The following is a 13214-nucleotide window of genomic DNA, read 5'->3' on the forward strand; positions in this document are numbered from 1 at the left end:
GAAGAGAGTGATCACCGCGACCATCCGATCTCACCGGATCCTGTCCAGCGCCGGGCATACTCGGCGCCTCCAAGCTCGGGAATCCTTGAGCTCTTCCTCGAGTATCCATATCCCAGCCACCAACTCAATACGATGGGGATACTTGTCGTTCCCGGGTATGCTCGGCCCAATGCGCTCAGCCGCGCGACGGGTATTCTTGTCGCGCGGCCAATCCAATCCGCTTAGCCGTACGACGGGCATTCTCGTTGCGCGGCCAATCCGGACTGATCCTCCGGACGACGGGCATTCTCGTACGTCCGGCCAATCCAATCCGCGTGACTGTGCGGTGGGCATTCTCGCCGCACGGCCTAATCCATTCAGCCTACATGGCGCCCGAACAGGGACCGTTTTTCCGATGACCGTTCGCTTCCGTGTGTTTCTTTTCTTTTGCAATAGGTCGTAACCGTTCTTCCAATAAACCTTGACCAATTTTTCTTTTCAATTTTTTTTTATATAAAACGTAACTGTCTGCGTTATTTTTTCGACAAACTGTGACCGTTCTCTTTTTGTGTTTTTTCTTACTTTTTGTTTTCTCGATAAGCGGTGACCGTTTTTCTGATAGACCGTGACCGTTTTCTACCGATAAAACCGTGATCGTTTTACCGATCAACCGCTTCCACCGGTAAACCGTGACAGTCTTTGCCAAAGACCGTGACCACAAACACATCAGAGCCAGACCGCGGCAGCCAACTACGAACGCACCGAGGTTACCCGACCGAGTCCGAGCACACCTGGAGTACCGTTCCGACCAAAACCGACTCCGAGCCTGACGTCATCGGAGCAGAAGGCTCCAGCAGACGATACCCATGACACCAAGGATCAAGCGGCAGATTTGGACAGGGGCAACGACACAGCTAAAAAACACACTGCGTAAACATCACGCGTCCAGGACATGCTACTCCCAGAGGAAGGGGATACCTCTCCCGGTCGTATCCGGGTATATAACGGGCTGCCCGCGGGAACAAAAACCGCAGAAGGTGACATCTCGAAATGGAGACACTAGACGCAATATTAACCGCACCGACCGACAACGCGGAGATCAAGTTGTTGTGGTCGCAGGCAATGACCACAGCAACAGAGCAAACGCATCTGTTCGCCACGGAAAAACCAGGCCGCCACCGCCGACCAACCGCAAACAACAGACCCAACAACACCCAGGGCACGCTCCGACCGAGAGACGCCACGACCGCACGTACCGGCACCACTGTACACGAAGCCAGCAGCTGCACCGATGACTCCCAACCGCCTGCGGAGTTTAACGACGGCACTGTCAAGGAAGCGACCTGGGGCACTGACAATTCGCGCCCCAAGCCACGGCCTCATCTAGGAAAGTGCCGACCGTCCTCCAGCGGAGGATATCGCCGCGCTAACGCGGAAGCCAACTCGACTGCAATCCCCCGCAACCGGAAAGCGTCCGCTCCCGGCAGTGAACTGTGCCGTACAGCGATCATCCGCCACCACAGCACGCAAATGGCAGAGCCTCTTGGAAGTACTACCGTCACCGACGAAACAGCCAAACCGCCGACAAGCTCACGACCAAAAGAAGGTCAAGCCACCACAGGCACCAGCACCGAAACCGTCACGCGGGCCAGTAACTCCGCCCACAGAAAAGTACGCGGGGGACAAGTTACGCGACCTGTTCGGAGACCTGGACAAAACACCAGGCACCACCCAGCGACCCAACTCGGCTGCCGCTGCATCGCTTGAGCATGACACGGCCAACAAGGACACACCGACACCCGCACCTCTGACTGCCACAGCAACAACTACACCGCAAACCGTCGCAACCAGCAAAACCCCGCTGCCTCTACCTCCAGCTGCAACCAGGGCACCCACAACCACTGACCGACCGGCGCACCCACCAGTACCCGTACCTGTACGCGACAACGTCACCGTTCTCGTGCCGTACCACGCCGCTCACATCACGAGGAAATATAAGGCGCGCATCGGTGGGATGCGATACACCCTCCGCTTTGGCCGTGACGGACAGTGCTACTACGTGCGGGAATTCCCGGTGTAGTGGCCAAAATTCACCACTCCAAACGGAAGGGATGGTGTAACGTTACGCCCCTCCACCGTGCCGCCACTCCAAACCGACCAACCGTCCGACGCACCGCAGCCGAACACGTGCGTACGCTCGGCTTACAATAGCGCGACCATGTGATACCAAGCGCGACCGGCACGGCAAAGTTCCCTCTCCGGCCGGCTCGACCGCGCGAGCTGATTGGTGCGTCCAGCCGCACGGAGCGGTATATAAGTCGGCAGTGAGCAGCCGAAGAGAGAGATCACCGCGACCATCCGATCTCACCGGATCCTGTCTAGCGCCGAGCATACTCGGCGCCTCCGAGCTCGGAAATCCTCGAGTTCTTCCTCGAGTACCTATATCCCAGCCACCAATTCAATACCATAAAGATACTCGTCGTTCCCGAGGCCGGGTATGCTTGGCCCAATCCGATCCGCTCAGCCGCGCGACGGGCATTCTTGTCGCGCGGCCAATCCCGACCGATCTGCCGGACGACGTGCATTCTCGTGCGTCGGGCCAATTCAATCTGCGTAGCCGTGCGGTGGGCATTCTCGCCGCACGGCCTATCCGTTCCATTCAGCCGGACGACGGGCATTCTTGTCGTAGGGCCAATCCGACCCGTCCGTTCCGTACGTCTCCCCGGATGGTCTCGGGGACCAACTCCGCCAACACCGTTTCCATGTCCGGCACACCGTACCTCGCGGGAGGTTCGCCCCGCGAGAAGAGACCACGCAGGTCTACCGCCGACTACCCCGCGTAGTCGGAACCGTCCGCCGTGCCGCACACCGTCGATCCCGCGCGATCGCGACCGGCCGGCACACGGGCCAATCACGGCCCGTCGAAACCGTTTCCGGGAGTTCGCCACTCCGCAGCGATTCCAACCGTATACGCCGTATGAAAACATACGAGTCCAACCGCAGCCTTGCGGTCATGTATATAGATATTAAAATACGCGCGTCCATCCGTTAATCCAGATAGTTACCAAAGTCCGTTCTTTGTTTAGAATGTAAGTTACACCGCGAATTATAGTTTGTCCGGCCCGACCAATCGTCGGTCTTTTACTTTACGCGGGTCCGATTATGGTTTAACCGAGCAACTCCGGTGCCTTATTATTACATGTGTATTTCAACTAGATCTGATAAATCAATTGTTACGTTATTATTTTTGTACTCAAATCACGCTTCAAAAATACATTTAAGCTGTTTCGTTATCACAACTAAACCACGGCGTTATTATTTACACAAACCCGGACATCCGGCGAGCACATCCGAGCAACCAATCCCGAACGCAATTCTGTAACCGCACCGAAAAGTACCAGCGTTACAATTTCTATTAGAAAATGTACTTATGTTACAAGGCGAATATGAGGTATTTTTTATTAAATTGTGTCTAAAATTGAAAATTGGTGTGTTTCATGATAAATTTCGGAAAAACTTCTTTTTCTACAGCATTTATAGTATTCCAACTGTAGACAGAGTATATGCGAGTAACATCCGCGAACCGACCTGTTTGAACGTCTTTTGTCCTGCTTTTTTATATAAAATACTCACAAAAAATGTTTTACTTACACACTATATGGGTTGCATTGACCCTAACAAAACTTTGCTGTCGTGCCGTTCGAATTCTAGTTGAGCAAAAAAGTTGATCAACCATATCAATCGCAAGAAAAGATTTCAAACTTTTTTTTATGTCTTGGTCCGAACCTATCTCATTCCGTCTTTACACAAGAAGCGTTCGAAACTTTATATGGGGTCTCTCAGATCCACTTACGTGTTTAAGGGTTAGTATACATTGGTAGAAATGGGCACATGCTGAAAATCTTCAATTTTTTAAACTATGTACTCCCCTTACAATTGTTTTGAAAATTTAATATGTTATACTACATAAGTTAAACCTTTTTTTAGTAAAAAACGGTGATAGTATCTCAAGTGCATCCAATAAAAAAAAATTTGAAAAAATTAAAAAATTTTTTTCAACCAGTTTTTTTTTAATTTCCTAATTTTTTTCTAACACCGCATTATTAATTCCCATAACATGTTTTTTTGTCGAAATCGGTTCATCCATTAAAGTAAAATTTAATTTTTTTAATTTTTAGTTTTACCCCCATAACTCCCATAAAAAGTTTTTTTCAGATATAATCTTTTAGGAAACATAGTTTTACATGACTGCCAACTTATGGTAAAAATCTCAACTAGATTTGTGCGGAGGCAGCATGCACATACTTATCCTGCTATGCCCTTTGCAAAAAAAATATAATAATTTTATTCCAGTTTTTAACAAACACAGCTGGCTCACAAGTAGAACAAGTTTCTTTGTTTCTTTTGTTTAGTTCGTCACAGAACACGGCAATCACTCGCGTAACAAAATGTTTGACGAATTTGCAACGTCTTACCGAAATTCATCGGTCTTTACTAAACGACTATTAACCTCGCGGATCTTCTCGCGTAAGATTGCAAACAAGATCCTTCTTGGTGAAGTCACTCTGAGAGTCTGCCGGAGCGACCAGAAATTTGGCAGAGCAACCGTTTAACGGAAGCAAGTCGGGGGAAGGGATCTTTTCGCAGGAAAATTTCCAATTGACGAAGGCCAGTGTCACGTTCTGCGAGGATGACTGTGACCGGATTCTTGCAGAAAATACAAATAAGTTTCACGATCTCAACCGCCGAGTTGCTCTCGCTGGGCGAGTGACATTGAACAAAGCGATCGACTATTCGACAGAGTCGAATGTTTGAGTAAATAATGACACGCAATAACTAACAAATAATAAATTTAAGATACATAGCAAATCACACAAAGAAAACACAAACGGTTACATTTATCACGGAACGTAGATAAATCAGCTAATTTTTATTTAATTCGCTCGATCGTGAACATACCGACTGCCTCGGAACATTTGTTCCAAAAAGCAGGGAACGGGCGGGTCAAAAACAAGGGGGGGGGGCGTGTTTTGTGCAGCAAGACGCGACTCGTAAATGAAAGGGATAGGCGAACGATATATTGCGGACGGACTTACTGTTCATCACGCACGGGCTCCGCTTGTTCGACTTCAATTGGCAAAACGCATACTTTGAAGAGCGGACGTTTATACTTATTGGACGCTGTTTTAATAGTGACGACTCGAGTCAAGCCGTCGGGTTCCGGGTAACATTGACTGATGCGACCGAGTTCCCAACTTGCACGGCGGGAGTAACAGATTCCAAAGTAGCACAAGTTGGCCGATTTTAATACCTGAGAGTTGAATGCGTCGCCACTTTGCTCGTTGCTGCAGAGTAATAATGTAGTCGCTTTTCCACAGCTTCCAAAATTGTTCTTTTAGTTGCTAAACGAGCTGCCAGTGAGTTAGGCAATTTTCTTTAACGGACAATAATGATGGTTTTGGGCGTGAAGTAATGGCGGTATCGATCAAGAAGTGCCTAGGCGTAAGCGGTTTGTAGTCAGAAGAGGAACTAACGGACGAGAGTTCAAGCACGCCTCAACCCCACAGAGGAGTGTCGAAAACTCCTCTTACGTAAGAGTATGGGAGGAAAGCAGACTTGCAAAGAGCAGCGCAGAATGTGGTAGTTATTTCGCGATTTACGCCGACGAACGTGGTCCCGTTATCAGAATAAAGGGACTCCGGTAGACCTCGATGAGCGATAAATCAAGGCTCCTAAGAACGCTGAAGTCAAATAACCATCAACGAGTTTGAAGTGCACGGCGCGCGTTAGCAATGCAGACAAAAACCGCAATATAAACCTTGTGCAAAGTGATTCCGCGTCCCGACAAAGCGCGGACGGCAACCAGGCCTGCGTAGTCCAAGCTGCAGTGAAAAAACGCTTGCGCGGCTGGAGAAACTCTGGCTTGCGGGAGGTTGCTCATGAGTTGCGCGGGCGAAACGGCTTGCTCGCAAGCGCTCGCAACGCACCGATGGAGGGCCGATCGAACCAGGCTTCGAGCGCGAAGCACCCAGAATTCTCCCCTTAGCGTGGAGAGCGTAAGCTGAATCTCGGCAAACGCAAGTAAACATGTTGAATGAGCCGCTAGGATGACAGGATGCTTTACACGAATCGGAATCAGTGCCTGAACTAACCGCCCGCCAACGCAAATTAATTGCTCCTTGACGAGGAAAGAATGCAGAGGGAGAAGCGCGTTTTTCATAGAGAGAAAGGTACGGTTTATTAGCGCGTTAAGCTTCTGAAGAAATAGTTTTGTTTGAATAGTTTTAAGCCAAAAATTTTTTGCACGATTAATTTCCTGCGCAATCAAGAATAACGGGCTTTCTGTCTGATTCACTGGAGAATCATCGCGTTTACCAATCCGTTGAAACAAAACGCAAGATGTACGCTGTTACGCGGAGAAGTTTCGGCAAAGATCGTGTCGCGAGTTTCTACGGCTCAATTGGCCAACCTATTAGAGCTTGTCGCTTTAGATTTTGTTCCATAGAGGTTTTCGGAAGATCAACGAGACTCACCCACCGCGATCTGGGAAGCTTTAATCAAAGTGGACCGTCCCACTATAAGGGATGAAAAGCAAGCTGCTGATCCGAAATGCTCCGAGATGCACAATCCGCCGGATTTTCGGCCGTGGATACGTAGCGCCATGACGCAGATAGGATTTGAGTTTGAATTTCGGAAACTCGGTTGGAAACGTTTTCCATTTTGATGGATGTTACGACACCCACGCGGGTACGATTGTGGAATTTGTCTAACAATGACACGGCAAATTCAAGAGCTGCAGAGCGTGGACGACAAACTCCATAAGGCGGGCGAGCATGACGGCTGCAAAAACTCTAGGCGAGGGAAACTCAATGATTTAACCGGGGTGACCCGTGTCTTCGCGACGAGCATTGTTGATGAGACCTCCCCGTCCCCCAACACGAGTCGCATGTAAATAACCGCGGCATATGCATAATTCAACGCATCGGAAAACCTGTTCAGTTCTCACGTCGTGGTGGCAAAATTGTGTCAAGTCCACTGAATCAACTGAACGTTATCAAGCTCCAACAATGACGATCAAATAGTCCTCCACTGGCTCACAAAATCCGACGAAAGTGGCTTATTCCAACCGACGCGTAATTGCCATAGACGTTGAAGAAAAAACTTGGCCGAGATGGTGATCGGGATGCTCCACTTCAGTGAATCAAACGGTGGCGATCGTCGAGAGAATCGATCGCTTAGTGATGATTTCCAGCGGAGGGCAAGAAGCGCAAAACTAAAAGACATAGAAAGAATCCAACAGATTCCAAGCACCTTCAGATGCTTGTCCGGTTGAAGATCTCGGCTGCATGCGAGACCGTGGTCTGTCTCATCAATGTCGCTGAGGAGATCGACGGAGTTACTTGACCAGTTACGCAAGTTGAATTGGTCACGACGGAGAAGCGCGCAAACCTGCTCGCGAACACAACGGAGCGAGGGGATATTGTCGGTGTAATACGAGTTGTGATAAAAAAATAAGGTGACTTTTTGAATTTCGCGCGCTCTGTACACTCTAATTTCAAAATTTTTTTTTTGTGTTAGTACACTCGTCACGATCATATGTTCACAGTTTTGACTATATAGCATGTGTTGTTTTTATGTGAGAGGCATAAAGGTTAAACTCGTGTTTGCGTGCTCGGCGATTTTTTGCTGTTGAAAATAATGGAGCAGAGAGTTTGTATTAATTTTTGTGTAAAAAATGGTATTAAGTGTTCAAAAACTCTTGAAATGTTGACAGTGGCGTACGGTGAGTCAACTTTGATAAAAAAAATGTTTATAAATGGTATTCCAAGTTATTATTCTAAGTTATTCCAAGAGGGTCGAGAAAATGTTAACGATGAACCTCGCTCTGGACGCCCCAGCACGTCAAAAACCGACGAAAATGTTCAGGAAGTGAAAGAAATTGTGTTGAAAAATCGTCGAATCACGATTAGAGAAATAGCTGATGATCTTAATCATATCGTTTGGCTCATGCCAATCAATTTTAACGGATGTTTTGGGTATGACACGTGTGTCAGCGAAATTCGTTCCAAAACTGCTTAATTTTGATCAGAAGCAGCGTTGCATGAACATCGCCCAAGACATGTTGAACGACGTCAATGATGATCCTGATCTGCTCAAAAGGGTTATAACTGGTGACGAAACATGGGTATATGGTTATGACGTCGAAACCAAAGCCCAATCATCCCAGTGGAAGAGCCCAGGAGAGCCAAGACCGAAAAAGGCACGCCAAGTTCGTTCGAATATGAAGGTTTTGCTCACAGTTTTCTTTGATTACCATGGCGTTGTGCATCAAGAATTCCTACCACAAGGTCGTACGGTAAACAAGGAGTATTACCTTGAGGTTATGCGGCGTTTGCGTGAATCAATAAGAAAAAAACGTCCGGAAGTATGGAAAGAAAATTCATGGATTCTGCACCATGATAATGCACCTGCGCACACGTCGTTACTAGTGAGTACTTTTTGGCCAAAAACAATATTATCATCATCAGCCACCGTATTCACCAGACTTGGCCCCCTGCGACTTTTTCCTCTTCCCAAAATTGAAAACGCCTATGGAAGGACCAAGATTTGCGACGATTGAGGAGATTAAGGCTGCATCGCTGGAGGAGCTCAAGGCAATACCCAAAAGTGCATTTCAGAAATGTTTTGACGACTGGAAAAAGCGCTGGCACAAATGCATTGTATCAGAGGGGGATTATTTTGAAGGGGATAACATAATTTTGGATGAATAAATGAATATTTTTTTATAAAAATGAAAAGTCACCTTACTTTTTGATCACACCTCGTACGTAGATATTTGCCATTAACACGGGGATAGCTAATGGGAAGGCGTGACCGTCATCACAAACAAGCTAGCAAAGCACGCGCAATGTCAGGAAGAAGGCCAAGGCGGTGCTATACTGTCGGCGTGACTGTCAAGAGCTGGTATTTTTGAGTACACTCGGTGTCGCGATTCAACCAGAGAACACGCTGGCAGTCAACGCGAAATTGACGGTACATTTTCGCGACGTTCGCTAACACATAACGGAATTGACGCCAGCGAAGAATAACCGCGGCCAAGTCTGTCTGCAGTTTCGGGCCCGCCAGTAAACAATCGTTGAGCGATTTTGCATTTGACGTGAGACTAGACGCGTTAAACACGACTCTCAGGTGGGTCGTTGTACTGCCTTCAAGAATAACTGGGTGGTGCGGAATGTAGTTAGTTTGAGAAGATGCTGGGCTAGGCGAAACTCGGCGCATGTGTCCGAACTCCTCGTACTTGTGTATAAATTTTGAGTATTCCTTCTCTAACTCGACGTTTGTTTTGAATTGACGAATCAGTCGTTTGAGACAACGCTCCGCCACGTTACGGGAGTGACCAATGTTGGGTCGCTTCCTATCTTGCAACAGAATGTTTACGTCTCGGCAGTATTGACATGTACAGATTCAAAAGTTACGTATGTAAGGAAATGACCCAAAGTGCACGCGCCAGTAGCGTGGTTATGCATATTTCTACACTAATCAAATTTAATAAACACATTAATTAAATTGTATAAATGCAGTACAAAAGATGAAATTTCTAACTAATTTTTTAATTATATCAGTTCTTTTATTGTTAGTTGATGAGCTGGCGTTAGATAGTGAAGGTATGAAATGTGTGAGTAATAACTTTTTGTAATCCAAGTTTCTTTATCTGTTAAATGTTGAAGAAAACAAATAGTCTAGATCTACATGATTCTAGTCGAATCATGTAGATTAGTAAATAAATGTTTGACTTATATTAATTACATATTATTTTCTAAACAAAAAATTAATGTCTTACAACACCGTAATTGTTGTTATTCTTCAGTGTAGTGTCGTGTTATTTTGTAGTAAATATTGTTCTTGATGTCTGCGTTTTCATGTTAGACACAGACTGTCCTCCAAATGATTTTGTCATCTTATGCGAGAAAAACATGCATTCAACTTTCATTAAGAACATTTTTCTCTATCTCTTATAATTTCGACAATACACGCTTCAAAAGAAAAAACCCGATTTTCTTCAAAGGAGTGTTTCACCCTTAAAACTGTATTAGGGCACGTGTAAAAAAATACGTGTCCCTTATTTTTATCTGTACAATATATTAACGTCGAAATCGGAGGGAGTTACTTCCGTAACGCACAATGCGCGGACGCATGCGCGTGCGTATACAGAGGTTTTTAATTATTTTTGGAAAATGGGAATGTTGTATCGTAATTTTATCATATACCGTTAAATTTGTAATAAAATAAGCTTTATTTTGCTTATAAAAAAAATTAAAATTTTGAAAAAAATATGTAAGTGGTGGGGAAAGTATTAAAAAAAATTTAAAAAAAATTTTTTTTTCTATTATAAATTACTCTTCAAACCATTCAACTTTTATTTAAAACATTTTTTTCTACCTTTTATAGTTTCGACGGTATACGCTTTGAAAGAAAAAAACCGATTTTCTTCAAAGGGGTGTTTCACGCCCTTAAAGTGCGTATGGGCACATATAACAAAATACGTGTCCCTTATTTTTATTTGTACTATAACATATTAAAAGCTCGTTTTAATCTTAGGCGAACACTTCCGTTACTTTCCTTGTTAGTCCGAACCTCCTATCTTATTCCGTCTTTGTCTGAGAGATCCCATATGAAATTTCGAACGCACCAAGCGTTCAAAATTGCATATGGGGTCTCTCAGACCCACTTACGTGTTTAAAGGTTAATTCCATCATTTCCGATTGACGGGCTTCTATCAAACGCATCCGAAAAAACCCTCATAACAGAAGCTATCTGTTTTAGGTAAGTTTTTGTGGATAGTGTCATGTAAGAATGTAGCTAGATTATGTAAGGGGCTACCAATGGACAAGACGATAATTTGTAATGGGTATCCCGGCTTATGAATTTTAGGTAAACCGTAAGCACGTGGTAAGACTGGATTCATTGCATTTAATTGACTGAAAAATGACATCGATATGATCTCTTGTTGCTTCCATCCTTTTAACAATGTTTTCACATCCTAATTATGTTTACCGGATTTTGTTTTGGTATAATGTATGTGCTATTGTCAGATAACAACTGTTTTATTTCTTGTAAGTAGTCGTTTTTATGAAGAGCTACTACTGTGTTTTCCTTGTCGACGCGTGTACTGTCGGGTTGTTGTTGATAAAACGTTTGATCATGCTCAAAGACGTTAAAATTTTGGTATTAAATCAATTGCAAGGAGTGTGAAGCTTTGTACATTGGACAAACAAGGAGACTTTTAAAAACTAGAATTAATGAACAGAAATTACATTAACAGAAATACTTCCCAGACATCCGTTATTACAACCCACAGAATTTCTTCGTCTCATGATTTTGATTGGGATGGAGTCGAGATATTGGACAAAGAGACGACTCTAAACAAAAGATTAATATCTGAAATAATCTTTATTAGTAAGCAAAAGCAAGCATTGAACTTGCAAACAGACACCGACCTATTAGATCCGCTATACACGTGTTTAGTAAAAAGTGATGCTTCGAACTTTCGACCTCTCTTTCTCAGTATCATCCCGTTCTCCGTATCGTTCACTTCACGCGCTTCTCACCGAACATGTTAATTGCGATTATATCAAAAGATTCAATGTTTACCAAAATTTAATTAATTACAGTGAAAATTTTCATGATTGTCTGGGATTGACAAATATCCCGTGAAAGGAGAACGACCAGCATACGAGAATTAAAGATTTCAACTAATTGTATGTACAGTAACATGTTACTCAATTCTATCAACAACTTCTAAATCCGTTTTTTTGTATTTCTGAATTGTAGATTTACCGAAATTTTTGTCACTGAGGATGGTCCAAACCGTTGAAACCAAAACGTTTGTAACATTTGATGAAGAATACAAGAATTTACACACGAAAACCTAGTGTTTGGCTCTTAATTGGCACTTAACATTATTTTAATTTACTTTCTTGGAGCCTATTTCATTTATGATTTTGAAAAAAGTGTCTTCGCGTTACTTTTTAAATAACTGTAACTATAACAAGTTATTTTTGGAAGACAAAAACTGTAATTGTAACTGGTTATTTTTACAAAGTAATTTTCCCAACCTTGCCATAAACAATATTGTACTTAATATTAAACATGTAACGCTGGCACTTTCCGGTACGAGATATCAGAAGGGCTCACCAGATGCCAGGGTTTGAGAAATAATAACTTCGTGGTTCGAGTGGAAAGATATAAATATATAAATATATTCGTTAAATTTGATTTAAGTACAACAAAATAACAACTTTGTGATTTAATTATGAAAAGTCTAACGGTGTAGATATCTTTAATATAATTTAATTACAAGGAAACCTAAATCGTTAAGTGTTCGATTAAACAATATAAACGGAAACGATGTGCAACGGCGTAAATTCCGAAAATAATCAGCGGGCGTGTTTGGTTAAACAATAGAAACGGAAACGGTGCGCGTCGGCGCGAAAAAAAGCGCAAAGATGTTCTTTTGATAGAACTCAGATACGAAAACAAACTAAATGACTAGTCCGTTCGGTTAAATTACCTTACGGGTCACACGGACGGACGCGGATACTTTCATAATACTTTAAGCGGAGTTGCCGCAAAGCGGCGAACTCGTGAGCGGTTACACGGGCCGTGATTGGCTCGTGTGCCGGCCGGTCGCAATCGCGGGATCGGCGGTGCCCAGCGCGGCGGACGATTTCTGGCTACGCGGGTGTAGCCGACGGCGGAGATCTGCGCAGTCTCTTCCCGGGGGGGGTGGATACACCGCGAGGCACGGTTACTGGTGGGCCGGACACTAGGAACGGCGTCGGTGGGTTGGTCCCAAGCAGTGTTGAGCACAATTTAATTGTTTTTTACAATTAACAATTAACAATTAAAACTTTATTTTTAATTGCAATTAACAATTAAATAAGTTAATTGTAATTGTAGGTTTGTATAAATGATTACAATTAATTAATTGTTAATTGTGGGTATAAATGATTATAATTAATTGATTGAATATTAAATTGTAATAGTTTAATTACAATTAAACTATTAATTGCAGGTTACAATTAAACGATTAATTGCAGGTTGCAATTAAAGTTAATTACAACTAAACTTAAATTGCGATTAATATTTTAATTGTAATTAAAGAAGCACAATTAACAATTAACAATTATTACTTCCAGTGTTAGATTGAAGCATTTTGTATAGAAATCAATTAG

At 43.9% G+C, this 13214-nt stretch overlaps 1 protein-coding gene across 1 annotated transcript; it reads left to right on the forward strand.

The window, feature by feature from the left end:
• The first annotated feature begins 1029 nt into the window (after positions 1-1029).
• Positions 1030-2059, forward strand: LOC105198608 (mucin-1). The gene is made up of 2 exons (XM_011165375.1): positions 1030-1428; positions 1484-2059. The coding sequence occupies exons 1-2, from the start codon at positions 1030-1032 to the stop codon at positions 2057-2059; spliced, it is 975 nt and encodes a 324-aa protein (XP_011163677.1).
• The last annotated feature ends 11155 nt before the right edge of the window (positions 2060-13214 follow it).

The sequence above is a fragment of the Solenopsis invicta genome, chromosome 3 (genome assembly GCF_016802725.1).
Source record: "Solenopsis invicta isolate M01_SB chromosome 3, UNIL_Sinv_3.0, whole genome shotgun sequence".
Taxonomy (NCBI): domain Eukaryota; kingdom Metazoa; phylum Arthropoda; class Insecta; order Hymenoptera; family Formicidae; genus Solenopsis; species Solenopsis invicta.